Source organism: Pteropus alecto, unplaced genomic scaffold (genome assembly GCF_000325575.1).
Source record: "Pteropus alecto unplaced genomic scaffold, ASM32557v1 scaffold43, whole genome shotgun sequence".
Classification (NCBI taxonomy): domain Eukaryota; kingdom Metazoa; phylum Chordata; class Mammalia; order Chiroptera; family Pteropodidae; genus Pteropus; species Pteropus alecto.
In genome coordinates, this window is record NW_006435764.1 from 4,124,803 (window position 1) to 4,137,105 (window position 12,303).

Below are 12,303 nucleotides of genomic sequence, written 5' to 3' on the forward strand. Positions count from 1 at the left end.
TCGTGCCGCTGTGCTCCGTGCGCGGGGTCCCGGCGCTGCTCTACACGCTGCGGTCTAGCCGCCTGGCCGGGAGGCACAAGGGTGACGTCAGGTACAGGCCCGGGAACTTGTCTCCCTTTTAGGAGAAGGCCGCTGAACCCTGGAGACTGCTGGTACCGCGGGCCGGGCACGCAGCCTCTCCGAACTTCGGTTCCCGCCTCTGTGGAATGGGTCTGCAAAGAGCCCGTTGGCCGGCGGGCTACGGCAGGGCCTGCGACCCGCGTCCCTCCTCCTGGAGCGTGGGAGTGCTCTTGCCCGGGCGCCACGCCGGGACCCTCTAAGCACGTCTGCATCACCTCCGGTCGGCGACGCCTCTCTCTGAGTTATGTCCTACTCTCTGAAAAGGCAGGACCCTGCCCACTCCCAACGGCTAGGGCGAGATTCAGGTCCCACGGCAAAGGTAGCGCGCGGGGCGTCGCTTCCTGGCTTCCAGCCCTGGCCCCGCCCTCGGCGAGAATTGGGAACACCCTAGGGTCCCTGTCAGCGCCACTGGAGCCACCGTAGATGGAATGTACAGGTCTGAGCTCCAGAGCCTCTCTCCCTTATCCCCATTGCTCAGGGAGGTAAACAGCCTGGAGAGATCTTGCCGGCCTCGCCGCAAACTAGGGGCAGAGGCTTAGGTGGGCCACTGGCCCTCTGCCACAGCTGCCATCCCCGCCCCTCCATGGCCCCAAGAGCCCAAGAACCAGGCTGTCTATGCCTGTTTAGTTTCCCAGGCGGCAAGCGTGACCCTGCTGACCAGGACGTGGTGCACACGGCCCTGAGGGAGACCCACGAGGAGCTGGGCCTGGTGGTGCCTGAGGACCATGTGTGGGGTATCCTGCAGCCAGTATATGACCAGGTGAGCCCACCAGGCTCTGAGGCCATCGCCAGCCCTTACCTCATTCACTGGGCTAGGAGCCGGGACCCCAGGCACAAGGAGCAGGGTCATGGACTCGCAGGCATGGAATGCAATGCAGTGGAGCACCAGTCACCTGCTTGGCAGTCGCCTTCCATCCCCACACGACAAGTTGGAGAGGGGCCAGGGGTATTTTTATCCCCCTCCCATGGAGGATAGTGACACTCAAATCTGGGATAGAAGTAGCCCCAAGGTGAACCAGCTCTGCTCAGCTTGATGGCTGAAGGTTGAGGAAGGCTTCACCGGGAAAGAAGGGACTGAATCACAAGTGGCAGATTGTAGGGTAGTAAAAAAGAAGGTTGTCCCAACTGCAGGGAACAATCTGCAAAAGGCCCAGAGGCCTGAATGTGGGCGAGCCAGCCCGCCTGGCCGCAGTGAGCCCCCAGGGGGCCAAGTGGACCTGACCTTGACTGCTGAAGGCCTCTGGATGGCAAGGCGGGGTCCTTCTCCCAGCTGCCCCTCCCCAGCCCCAAAGCCCTGCCAAGATCATGCCTCCCCTGACTGTCTGCCTTCCTGTGCCAGAATAAGACCACCATAGCGCCGGTGCTTGCTGGTGTGGGCCCACTGGATCCCCAGAGCCTCAAGCCCAACCCCGAGGAGGTAAGTGCTGAGGGCCTGGGCTGTCCCAATGCGGGGAGGCTGCAATGGTCGGTCCTCTGCCCACCCTCTCCCTGCCTCCTGCCCACAGGTGGACGAGGTGTTTGCACTGTCCCTAGCCCACCTGCTGCAGGTGGAGAACCAAGGCTATACCCACTTCCGCAAGGGCAGCCACTACCGCTACACTTTGCCTGTCTTCCTTCACGGGCCACACCGTGTCTGGGGGCTCACAGCTGCCATCACAGAGTTTGCCCTGCAGCTGATAGCACCTGGTGCCTACCAGCCCCGCCTGGTCATGTCTGGGCTGCCAAGAGTCTAAAGACCTGGCCCTAAGCAGCCCCAGCCTGGGCAGCTCCACTCCAGGACTGAATAAAGAGTCTTTGCCAACTCCGCAGTGACTGCATCTTCTGCACTGGGGCCCTGACCTTGGGCACACCCCACAGGACAGCTGGTATTCCGGTTAGGGTACCTCTGTCACACGGTCACTCACAGCAGTGGGCCCTTACTGTGTGCCAGGTGCTCAGCATCATTTCTCTCATGTCACCCTCATGACAGCCAACAGTGTCCCTGGCTGGTGAGACTGGGTCTCAGGGGGGACACATACCTTGCCTAAGTTCACCCCAAGCAGGGATTTGAACCAGGCCCTCTTTGACTCTAGCGCAAACTCCTAGCCGCTGCACCGTCCCCTCCTCCGTGCCTGGCTGACCATGTGCCAGGCTGCAGGAATCGGGGGGAGCCCTGCACATTACTGCCAAGCGCCCACCGTGGCCAGCTGCCATGCTGGGGCCACATCTGCAGATCAGCCAGATGCTGTCCTGCTTCTGGTGGCAGCTGGGACTCACTCTGAAGGAGACCTTAGATCAGGTCACATAGATAATTGTGCGATTGCACATTAATCAATCTGAGATAATAGTGGAATTATACAGCAATTATATAGACCAGGGCTTCATGAGAGAATTCAGGGGTGGGAGGTCGGAACTTGACATGGTGGACTGGGAGTTATTAGCCAGGACAAGTGATAGAAAACTCCCCTAGCTGACTGCCAAAAGAGGAATGGAGATTACAAACTCCGGGGATGGTTCGCTTCAGGCATGGCTGCATCCAGGGGCTCTTCCTCTGGCCGCTTCCACTGTGTTGGCTTCGTTCTTCGGGAGCATTCTCTACACCACAGGGGGGAGAGGTGAGGAGGCCAGCAGCTCCAGGACCGCGTGGCACCCGCGTTCCGTCAGCGGAACGCTGCTTCTCTTTCTCGGCTAGTCTAACCCAGAATTGCACTGTACTGGCCTGCCTTGGGTCACATGGCCTTCCCCGAGTTTGTCATGTGGCCAACTGGATTTGGAATTCTTTGATTGGCAGGGTCTGAGGCACAAGCCTGGGGAAGAGGGTGAACCTCTTGAGCTGAGTAGGGGAGGGGTGGCCTCCAGAGGACCACTGGGAAGAGGGAAGGTTGGAAGGTGACCCTGAACCCAAAGGTGAGCAGCAATGGGCTAGGTCAAAGGGCAGGGGAGGGAACTCTGGGCAGGTGCAGCAATGCGCAAAGCTTGGGGCATTCAAGGAAACCAAGAAGAATAAACGTGGAACTTGGTGCACTCAGGGGACCCCCTGAGGCACCAAGGGGACAGCCTCGGTGATAGGTTAGGATTTTATTCCAAGCCCGGAGAGGGGGAGAGAGGCGTTGAAGTCATCTGACCCACGTTTTCAAAAGCTGGAGCTGCAAGGGGACCAGACTGCAGATGCCCTCTTGCCCGGCACTGCCTCCCCTCTCCCCGATCCCTCCCACCTCACCTTCTCATGCACCCACTCCGCACCTCCCAAGGGGGCCCTGCACCCCTCCTCCTTCCCTTAGGCTCCCTCCTCCTGCCCTCCTCCCTCACACCCCTCTCATTGCCCTTCACACCCCTTGCGTCACCTCTGGCCCTCCAGCCTTCTCACCAGGGAGCAGAGCCTCATGATGGTGGTAAAAATAACTCTGACAGCATGTAGGGTGCAGGTCGTGAGGGAGGAGGAGGGAGGCTGAGGCCCCCCCCCACTAAGGAAAGGGACCCTTGGGGTTGAGGCCAGGGAGGTGCCACCTCCTGAGCCCTGGAGGTGGGTTCTGAGCCCCGCCTCTTCCTTCTCCCCCATAGGGACCAGGAGGCCATTGGTTACACTCTTGCTCTCACAGGTTACCTCAGTCAGGCGCACAGCCAGGCGCACAGCTAGCAGCGAACCGAACCAGGCGGAGCTCTCAGAGCAGTAAGTAGCCCGGCCGGCTCACCTGCCTGCTCACCAGGTTCCCCCTCCAGGCCGGAGCCTCCTCTTCTCCCCCATCCCACCCCCCTTCACCATGCGCTGTCCTCAGGTCCCGGCTGCCACCCAGGAGCCCCTCAGTGCCCTCCGTGATGCCTCCTTGCCCTAACTCGTTGGGTGCAGCCCCCTCATCTCCAGTCTGCGGGGCCTTCTCTGAACTCCCGCCCCATGTCTGAGCCCCCATGGCGGGCGCAGCAGCAGCCAGCAGGAGGCGGCCGCCGCGGGTGAGCATGCAGGAGCACATGGCCATCGACGTGAGCCCAGGCCCCATCCGGCCTATCCACCTCATTTCCGACTACTTCCCGCACTTCAACCCGTTCGCCGAGCCTGCCCTGCGTACCCCAGACCCACGCCCTGCAGTGGCCCCTGCCACCCACCCTGCGCCCCAGCGGCAGCCGGACCTAGAGCCAGAGGGAGACTCAGACGACAGCAGTGAGTAGGGACAGTGGACAAGGGGGACACTCCGGGCCCAGCCCAGCCAGGGTGGGGTCTGGGGCATCCAAGGCATCTGACCTCAGATGAGAGGGGCAGGGCAGGAGGCACGGTGCCACAGGGGAGGTTTCGGGTGGGAACTGACCCCGTCTACCACCTGCCCTCAGCTGCCCTGGGCACCCTTGAGTTCACGCTTCTTTTCGACGCGGACAACAGCACTCTGCACTGCACGGCTCATCGTGCCAAGGTAATGGTGTGGGTGGGGGTCCTTGGGCCACGGGTCTGAGCCACAGGCCTGCCTCACATCCACTGTCTCTTCCCAGGGCCTCAAGCCACCGGCCTCAGGCTCTGTGGACACCTACGTCAAAGCCAACCTACTGCCAGGGGCCAGCAAGGTGAGGGTGAGACCCAGGCCACTACTGCTGCTCCTTGGCCACACCCAGCCTGGTCACCCACCTGTCCTGCCCTGCTCCTCCCTCCAAGGACCTGGACATCAGGCCCGCAGCTCCCCATTGCTGGAATATGCGACCGGGGATCCCATCAGGGAGGTGGGCCAGGGTGGGGCCCTAAGGACTGAGGCCCTGACCCACCCTGCCTGGCCCCTAGGCCAGCCAGCTGCGGACACACACAGTTCGGGGCACAAGGGGACCTGTCTGGGAAGAGACGCTCACCTATTATGGCTTCACCCGCCAGGACGCTGGGCGTAAGACCCTGCGGTGAGGACCGGGCGTGGGCCGTGAGGGAGCAGGGCGGGGTAGGGGCTTACACGGCCAGGTCTGACTTGGGTGGCCACCAGACTGTGTGTGTGTGAGGACCCGCGGCTGCGGAGACGGCGGCGGGCACCCCCCCTGGGGGAGCTGCGGGTGCCCCTGAGGAGGCTGGTACCCAACCGAGCCAGGAGCTTCAACGTGTGTCTGGAGAAGCGGAGGCTGGTGAGTGGGGCTGGCGCACAGAGTGGGGGTTCAGGGGCGAGGAAGCTCATGCCGGGAAAGCTAGAGAGGGGAGGGCCGCGAGGGGAATCTGGGCAGTGAGTGTCGGCCAAGGTGACTGGGCTCTCTGCTCTTTCAGACCAAGAGGCCCAAGAGCCTGGACACAGCCCGCGGCATGTCCCTGTATGAGGAGGTGGGTAGGACAGCAGGACGGCACGGGGTTGGGGGCGGAAAAGACTGGGCTGGCCCAGGCAGAAGTGCATCAGGCAGGGGACAAGGTGGGCTTGGAGAAACTGAGGCCATCTCTCTCATGGGCTTTGTCACTGTCATCACTGCTCAGAAGAACCCTGGGGAATAGCCAGACCAGTGACTGCGTAGGGAGGTGGACACCTGTGTCATGGCAGCCCAGAGGAGCCGTGAGACATGGGGACAGGCAAGGGGGCAGAGACCCAGGCCACCTTGAGGCAGAGGTGGGATTTGTCTGTGGCCTGAGGGCAGCAGAGAATGGACAGGGTATGGTTCCAACTGCTGGGTGAGCCCCTGGGGTAGTGTGGGTGCCTCTCCTGGGGCTAGTGCCACTCCTGACAGGCCCTTATCAGGTGGCAGCGATGGTGACTGCAAGGGGCTCCACAGGAGACCAACAATCAGGCCGGAACCCCTTCTGCACAGGAGGGGTGGGCCACCTGCAAGGCTGAGGCACTGCTGGCCCAGGCCCCTCTCACATTGAAGGGCCAGGTGCTGCTGTCCTGCCCGCTAGTGGAGCCGCAAGTTACTGCTGCCAACTAACCAAGGCTGGGCAAGTCTCGCCAATGTGGAGCAGGCACCCTGCGCCATCCACTTCCGGTCCCAGACCCCACACACGGCAGTGCCATGGTGCACGGCAGGTGCTCACAGAGCACTCCCTTACTGAGAGCTGAACGCGGGCACAGTTGAGCTTTCTGCAAATTGAATCCTACATTAAGTGTGGCAGAAAAACATTCTTCCCAGGCATCCTCTTCAAGTCCTTTCAGAAGCACCAGGGGCCAAGTATGGCAAAGGACAGTCTGCATCTGGTCCCCAAGGAGGTGGGAGGTGAAAAGGGGGGGGTTCTGTAGCTGGAAGGACCCATAGGTTCTTGGGTAGAGAACAGCCACTCAGAGTGGTCTCAGGGACACTGGGCTAGCCCTGCAGGGGCAGTGATGGGCACTTAGTGGGCACTCACTTAGGAAGCTCCTGGCCTGTTTGTGGCACTCGGTGACGTCACACTGCCTGAGCAAGCCCCCTCCTTCTTGCCCTCGAGGGCACAGCTGACCCTCTAAGTTCCCTTCCAGAGCACTAAGTCAATGACTGTCTCAGGAAATCGAATCATGAAGTTAAATCACTGGCTCGATTTCTTTGCAGCCGGCTCGAGTTCTCACATCCTGGCCAACACTGGGTGGGTGGGTAGGCTTCGGGCCACACAGGGGCTGACCCCAGCCTACCCTGCAGGAGGTGGAGGCGGAGGTGGCTGGGGAGGAACGTGGGCGCATCCTGCTGTCACTGTGCTACAGCTCTCAGCGGGGTGGCCTGCTGGTGGGTGTGCTGCGCTGCGCCCACCTCGCCCCCATGGATGCCAATGGCTACTCGGACCCCTTCGTCCGCCTGTGAGTGTAAACACGGTGAACAGGTGGGTATGGGGGTTCCTCAGAGCCCTACGGGGCTCACCTCTCCAAGGCCGCATGTAACCTGACCCCATCCTCCCCAGTTTCCTGCATCCAAATGTGGGAAAGAAATCTAAATACAAGACCAGTGTTCGGAAGAAGACCCTGAACCCCGAGTTCAATGAGGTAGGCCAAGGCCAGGCCGATGCCATCCTGGCTGCTCTGGGGCGGGGGAGGTCAGCGTCCTGCCTCGGTCAGAAAGCACAGGTCCCCGCTAGCCTGAGCCGCTCACCTGCCTGAGCCTGTTTCTGAAACTGCAAAGGACCCCAGGCCTCCTCCTCCTCCTCCTGCCTTCCTGTCCCCTGCCCTGCAGGAATTCTTCTATGCAGGCCCGAGGGAGGAGCTGGCCCAGAAAACACTGCTGGTGTCTGTATGGGACTATGACCTGGGCACAGCCAACGACTTCATTGGTGAGTGGGAATGCAGGGCAGGGGGTCCAGTGGGCTCCCACATAGCTCCTGACCTCTATCCCCAACCCAGGCGGGGTACAGCTGAGTGCCCGGACCAGTGGGGAGCGCCAGCGGCACTGGCGCGAATGCCTGGGCCGCAGTGACCGCCGGCTGGAGCTGTGGCACCCACTGGACGGTGTACCCCTCCAGCTCAGTGACTAGCAGGGGCGCTGGCCGTGCCCTGCTCACCGCTTCTCCCCAAAACTGACCCACAGACGTCCCCACAGAGCTGGGAGGACCGAGGGCTGCCTCACCCCCTCATGCCCTGGTCAAACTGTTTCCTTCCCGCCTTTCAAGTGTGCCCACTGCCAAATCAGGAAGCAAGAATAAACCTCTGCCACAGCAGACCGGGGCAAGCCTGTTCTTTCTCTGCCCATCGCCTCACAGGGCAGACTGGGCCCTGCTCGCCTTGCCTCCACCTTCCAGAGGGCCAGGTGTGGACCCCAAGCCACAGCTTTCCCCTCATGACACCACTTCCCACCCCTGCTTCCTGCACTGAGGGCTGGGGGCTCACGATGGCCCAGAACAGACTCACGGACCCACAGGAGGCCAAGGTGTGGGTTGATGACATGACTCTGAGCTGACCTATCCCCTCCCAAGCCTCCGCCTGTCTAAAAAATAGGCTTCCATGAGTAATAGGCCACAGGTGGCAAGGTGAAGAGCAAGGCCACAAAGAAGCTGCAACGGGAGAGTGGGCAGCACTCGCTTTATTGTACAGCCCTCCGGACAGATGGACGCCAGCCCGGGGCAGTGGGCTCAGGAGGCGGCTTGCCTGGCCTGGTGCTGCAGGGCGAACCGCTGCATCCGCTCCTCAAGCTCCGGCCGGAAGTGGCGGATCAGGCCCTGGGGGGCGGGGAGCACTGTATAAATTGAGGTCTAAAAATCTCCCAATACCCTGGGCTCTCGGCACCCCCCACCCTAGTGCACCAGCAGGACAGTACCTGTACGGGCCAGGCGGCCCCGTCACCCAAGGCACAAATGGTGTGGCCCTCTATCTGCTTGCTGATCTCCCACAGAGAGTCGATCTCAGCCGGCCGGGCGTCCCCCCTCACAAAGCGGGCCATCACCTTGTTCATCCAGTCCACACCTGCAGCCACAGCAGCAAGAGAGGGCGTGATGGTCTCCTCTACCTGGGGCGTGGGGGATGGCACTTGATGGGTGCAGGCCACAGTGGGTGGGGACTAAGAGAAGCCACAGTAGACCAAGAGGCAGCAGCTGTTTACTTGGGGTGCAGAGCCCACCCGTCATGCGCCCAGCCCAGGGTGAGCCATAGAGAAAGCCCCCACCCCACCTGGGGTGCTCACCCTCACGGCATGGGGTGCACTGGCCACAGCTCTCGTGTTTGTAAAACTCGATGAGGCGGGCGATGGCTTTCACAATGTCTGTCTGGAGAGACGAGGGACAGTGAGCAGGCACCCAAGGCCTGGGCCCCAGCCCTCAGCCCCCAGCAGCAGACCCTCCTGATCCAATGCCGTTTGGCCACCCCCTCACCCCCACCCTCCGACCCGGGCATCCTGGGCTGCCCAGACTCCACGGGCGGCCCCCGGAGCAGCCTTGCTCCCCTCCCTTCAACCTCACAGAACATCAGGCTACAGGAACCAGGACCCGGGGCTGGCAAGAGCTCTCAGACGCCCGGGGAGGGGTACAAAGCAGGCTGGCGTGAGGCAGGGACCGGGTGGGGCGTGTTCGCCAGCCCTTACCGAGCGATCCATGACGATCACCGCGGCTGTGCCCAGGCCTGTCTGCGCCTGCACCAGCGCGTCGAAGTCCATCAGCACCGTCTCACACACGGACTTGGGGATCAGCGGAGTGGACGAGCCGCCGGGGATCACAGCGAGGAGGTTGTCCCAGCCACCCGAGACACCCCCTGGGGCCCCCGTCAGTCCCCAAAAGGATGGCTGGTCAGGACTGGGGCCAGAACACCTGCCTAGTCCTGAGCCCAGGACCTGTGAGCCCCGACCCCACCCCCGGCTCCTGAGGCCCTTCCAGCCCTGGCTCTCTTCATGGACACCCTGTCCTGTCCCCCACCGATGGCCCCGGGCCTCACCAGCATGCTTTTCAATCAGTTCCTTCAGCGGCACAGACATCTCCTCCTCCACGGTGCAAGGGTGGTTGACGTGGCCGGAGATGTTGAACAGTTTGGTGCCTGAGTTGCGCTCACGGCCGAAGCTGGCAAACCAGGCCCCTCCGCGGCGGCAGATGGTGGGGGACACCGCCACCGTCTCCACGTTGGCCACAGTCGTGGGGCAGCCAAACACTCCTGCGGGAAATGGGACAAGAGACTGGTGGCTGCCAGGGGTGGGGGCGGGTTGGGTTTCTTGGCAGTGGGGTCTGTCCCAGAGACCTGCTTTCGTGGCAAGGAGCTCCCCGCGTTCACCCCTCTGTCACTCATCCCCACTGGACTCCAGACTCCAGCGGGAGCTGCATCGCCTCGTTTACCACCCTGTCCTTCACTCCTGGAGGGCTGGAAGGGACTTGGGTGCCTCACGTGGGGCCTGAGGCAGGATGAGGCAGCTGGCACTGGTGGAGTGTCTATGTCGCTTCACCCCTACTCTGTCCGGCGCCCAGTGCAGCAGGAACTCGGAAACTCCCTAGGAACAACCAGTGGGGACCTGCAGCCAGATCCCGGACTCCATAGGACAAGGCCCGGGCGGGGGCCGGGGCTCACCCACGTCGGCGGGGAAGGGCGGCTTCAGGCGGGGCTTGCCCTGCTTGCCCTCGATGGACTCGATGAGCGCCGTCTCCTCCCCGCAGATGTAGGCCCCAGCCCCCCGCAACACGAACACATCGAAATCGTAGCCGGAGCCACAGGCGTTCTTGCCAATCAGACCAGCCTCGTAGGCCTCTCGGATGGCCACCTGTGGGACAGAGGTGTAAGGGCACTGTCCCCAGGAGCCCGGGAACACTGTGTATGGGGTTGGGGGTACAGGCCCCGTGAGTCCATCGCCAAATCCAGGGTGAAAGTTCCCTTTGGACACAAGTGGAGGACACTCTGAGGGGGTGGGGACTTCGACAGTGTGCATGCTATTGCAATAACACTTAAAAATCCTCCAACTATATGCATTTAAAAAAAAAGATTTTAGGAAATACAAATTTAGCGAGCAGTTTCTCTAGGTAGTGAGTCTGGGAGGTTTTTCTCTTGTGTGTGTGTGGCTTCCTATTTTTATAATGAGTAAGTACCGCTCCTACAATAGAGGAAGAGACCCTACCGGTTTATTTAAAAATATGTAACTGTAGCTCTTGTGCACAACGCTACTATGTGCCACGCACTGTTGCAGGGGCTGGTCCCGTAAACCTGTGCTGTGTAGGCGCCTATTAGAAAGGTGTGACTCTGGCCCTGGACCAATCACTACGGGCATCACCAAGCTGAGAATTACTGAAATGACCCCCGGACTCTTCCGCAGGAAATAAACCCTCATGCGAGTTCCCTAGCCCCCCCGGCACCCTAGGAGTCCAGGAGCCCTGGAAGGCCTCCCAAGTTGAGGCTCTAGAGGAAAAGCCCAGAAAAGGAGGCTTTGGGGTCATGTCCCATTCATGATGCATGCAGGAGTGACCACCGCTCTCCTGGTGTGACCTTGGACAGATCAAGCACTAAAATCTAAGAACTATGCCAGGTAAGTGGGCATGTGAGTGCACACCTAGCACCTCCTCCTCTGTGGGTGTCCCTCCCCCGGCCCACCTGCAGATTGGAGGCCTCGTTGTAGAATTCCCCACGGATATAGATGTAGGCAGCACGGGCACCCATGGCCCGGCCCCCGACTAGGCAGCCTTCCACCAGCTTGTGGGGGTCGTGGCGCATGATCTCTCGGTCCTTGCAGGTGCCAGGCTCCCCCTCATCGGCGTTCACCACCAGGTACTTGGGCCTGTTGGGGCCAGCAGGTCAGTTACGCTACTGGGCCACCATGGCTGGGCTTTCAACCCCAATTCCACCCACCCAGGAAAGCCTCAAAGATGTCTCCTCTGGCAGCCAATCCCTCTCTGCCCTCCCAACATGTTCCCAGGAGCTCTGATTGTTCACCACCAATGACAGGGAGCTCACTGCCTATTCTACCTTTGGGTGGCTATGAGCACAGGAAAGGTCTTTGTTCTGCTCAGTCCAAATGTCTCTCCCTGTGCTTTCTCGAGAGCCTACATTCTGCTCTGGTCACAGAGCACCTTCCTGAACCTCCACTGTATCTGTGGGGCCAAAGGAGGTAAGGTGGCCGGCGTTTATCCTTTGCTTTCTATCTGCTGACCAACGCACAGGCCAAAAGCTGTTACACATTACCTCTCCAATCCCTACGCAAAACCCATTTACAAAAAAAAACAAAACACGAGGTTCAAAAAGGCCAGGATCGGGGTGGCTCCGTAGTGTAGCGGTCAGAACGTCTGCTTTACACACGGAAGGTTCTCGGTTCGTGCCCCAGGTGGAGCCACGGACCACACCCCGGGTGCGCCAAGCTCCTCAGGTGTGCTGGGCCCCCCCGAGTGTGCCGGGATGCCCGGGGCCCGGGTGCACACCGCGAGCACGTGGAAGGAGACGCCCCGCCTTCAGAGATCCAGTTCTTAAGGGGAGACGGCAACATCCATGGGTCAGGGGAGGAAGCGGTGGTATGGGGGAGAACTAAGGCGGGGGAGGGAAAGGCCAGGAGATGGCCCAAAGCTATATGATTAGAAGGCAGAGCTAGGAACTGATCAATTAAGTCGGCCTGAGTCGAAACCTTGTGTTAATTCGGCTACCCCTCAAGTCTCCCCTGAGGAAGACCAGAGAGAACTGAGTTCCACCTACTCAAGCTCCGGTGACATTTTCCCATTTTATTCACTCCAAGGAAACAACCCAAAGGCCTGGGGAAGCCGCAGCCACCCCCAAGGTTCCTCCTGCAACCCCATCTCTGCCTCCCTACACACACCTGCCATCTGAGGGCTTATTCATGAAGCTCCACTTGAGGCCAGTGGGGAAGCCAGCACCTCCGCGGCCCCGCAAGCCCGACGCCTTGACCTCACCCAGGATC

At 61.1% G+C, this 12,303-nt stretch overlaps 2 protein-coding genes across 9 annotated transcripts in view; one reads left to right on the plus strand and one right to left on the minus strand.

The window, feature by feature from the left end:
* The first annotated feature begins 101 nt into the window (after positions 1-101).
* LOC102888573 (double C2-like domain-containing protein gamma) lies at positions 102-7,654 on the plus strand. Of its 7 annotated transcripts, none has more exons than XM_006911011.3 (13): positions 102-880; positions 1,460-1,537; positions 3,699-3,769; positions 3,876-4,255; positions 4,423-4,502; positions 4,579-4,650; positions 4,862-4,971; positions 5,052-5,187; positions 5,324-5,377; positions 6,652-6,806; positions 6,908-6,989; positions 7,177-7,273; positions 7,344-7,654. In XM_006911011.3, the coding sequence occupies exons 4-13, from the start codon at positions 4,006-4,008 to the stop codon at positions 7,472-7,474; spliced, it is 1,167 nt and encodes a 388-aa protein (XP_006911073.1). In that variant the 5' UTR covers positions 102-880; positions 1,460-1,537; positions 3,699-3,769; positions 3,876-4,005; the 3' UTR covers positions 7,475-7,654. The 7 variants fall into 7 exon arrangements, with proteins under 7 accessions (XP_006911073.1, XP_024902015.1, XP_024902011.1 ...); XM_025046247.1 differs by having other exon boundaries at positions 7,193-7,273; positions 7,344-7,486; XM_025046243.1 differs by having other exon boundaries at positions 3,661-3,769; positions 7,177-7,654.
* A 337-nt stretch (positions 7,655-7,991) lies between these two features.
* NDUFV1 (NADH:ubiquinone oxidoreductase core subunit V1) overlaps positions 7,992-12,303 on the minus strand; it is a 5,764-nt gene continuing 1,452 nt past the window's right edge. The window contains exons 3-10 of one of the 2 annotated variants that reach the window (XM_006911012.3): positions 12,202-12,303; positions 10,992-11,175; positions 9,981-10,170; positions 9,360-9,572; positions 9,013-9,179; positions 8,617-8,698; positions 8,254-8,399; positions 7,992-8,155 (exon numbers count right to left, since the gene is read on the minus strand). The exon at positions 12,202-12,303 is cut by the window's right edge and continues 60 nt beyond it. In XM_006911012.3, coding sequence (XP_006911074.1) covers positions 8,069-8,155; positions 8,254-8,399; positions 8,617-8,698; positions 9,013-9,179; positions 9,360-9,572; positions 9,981-10,170; positions 10,992-11,175; positions 12,202-12,303 — 1,171 coding nt within the window. In that variant the 3' untranslated portion in view covers positions 7,992-8,068. Of the gene's footprint in view, positions 8,156-8,253; positions 8,443-8,616; positions 8,699-9,012; positions 9,180-9,359; positions 9,573-9,980; positions 10,171-10,991; positions 11,176-12,201 lie in introns of both variants that reach the window. The other variant, XR_003046090.1, reaches the window with a different exon arrangement.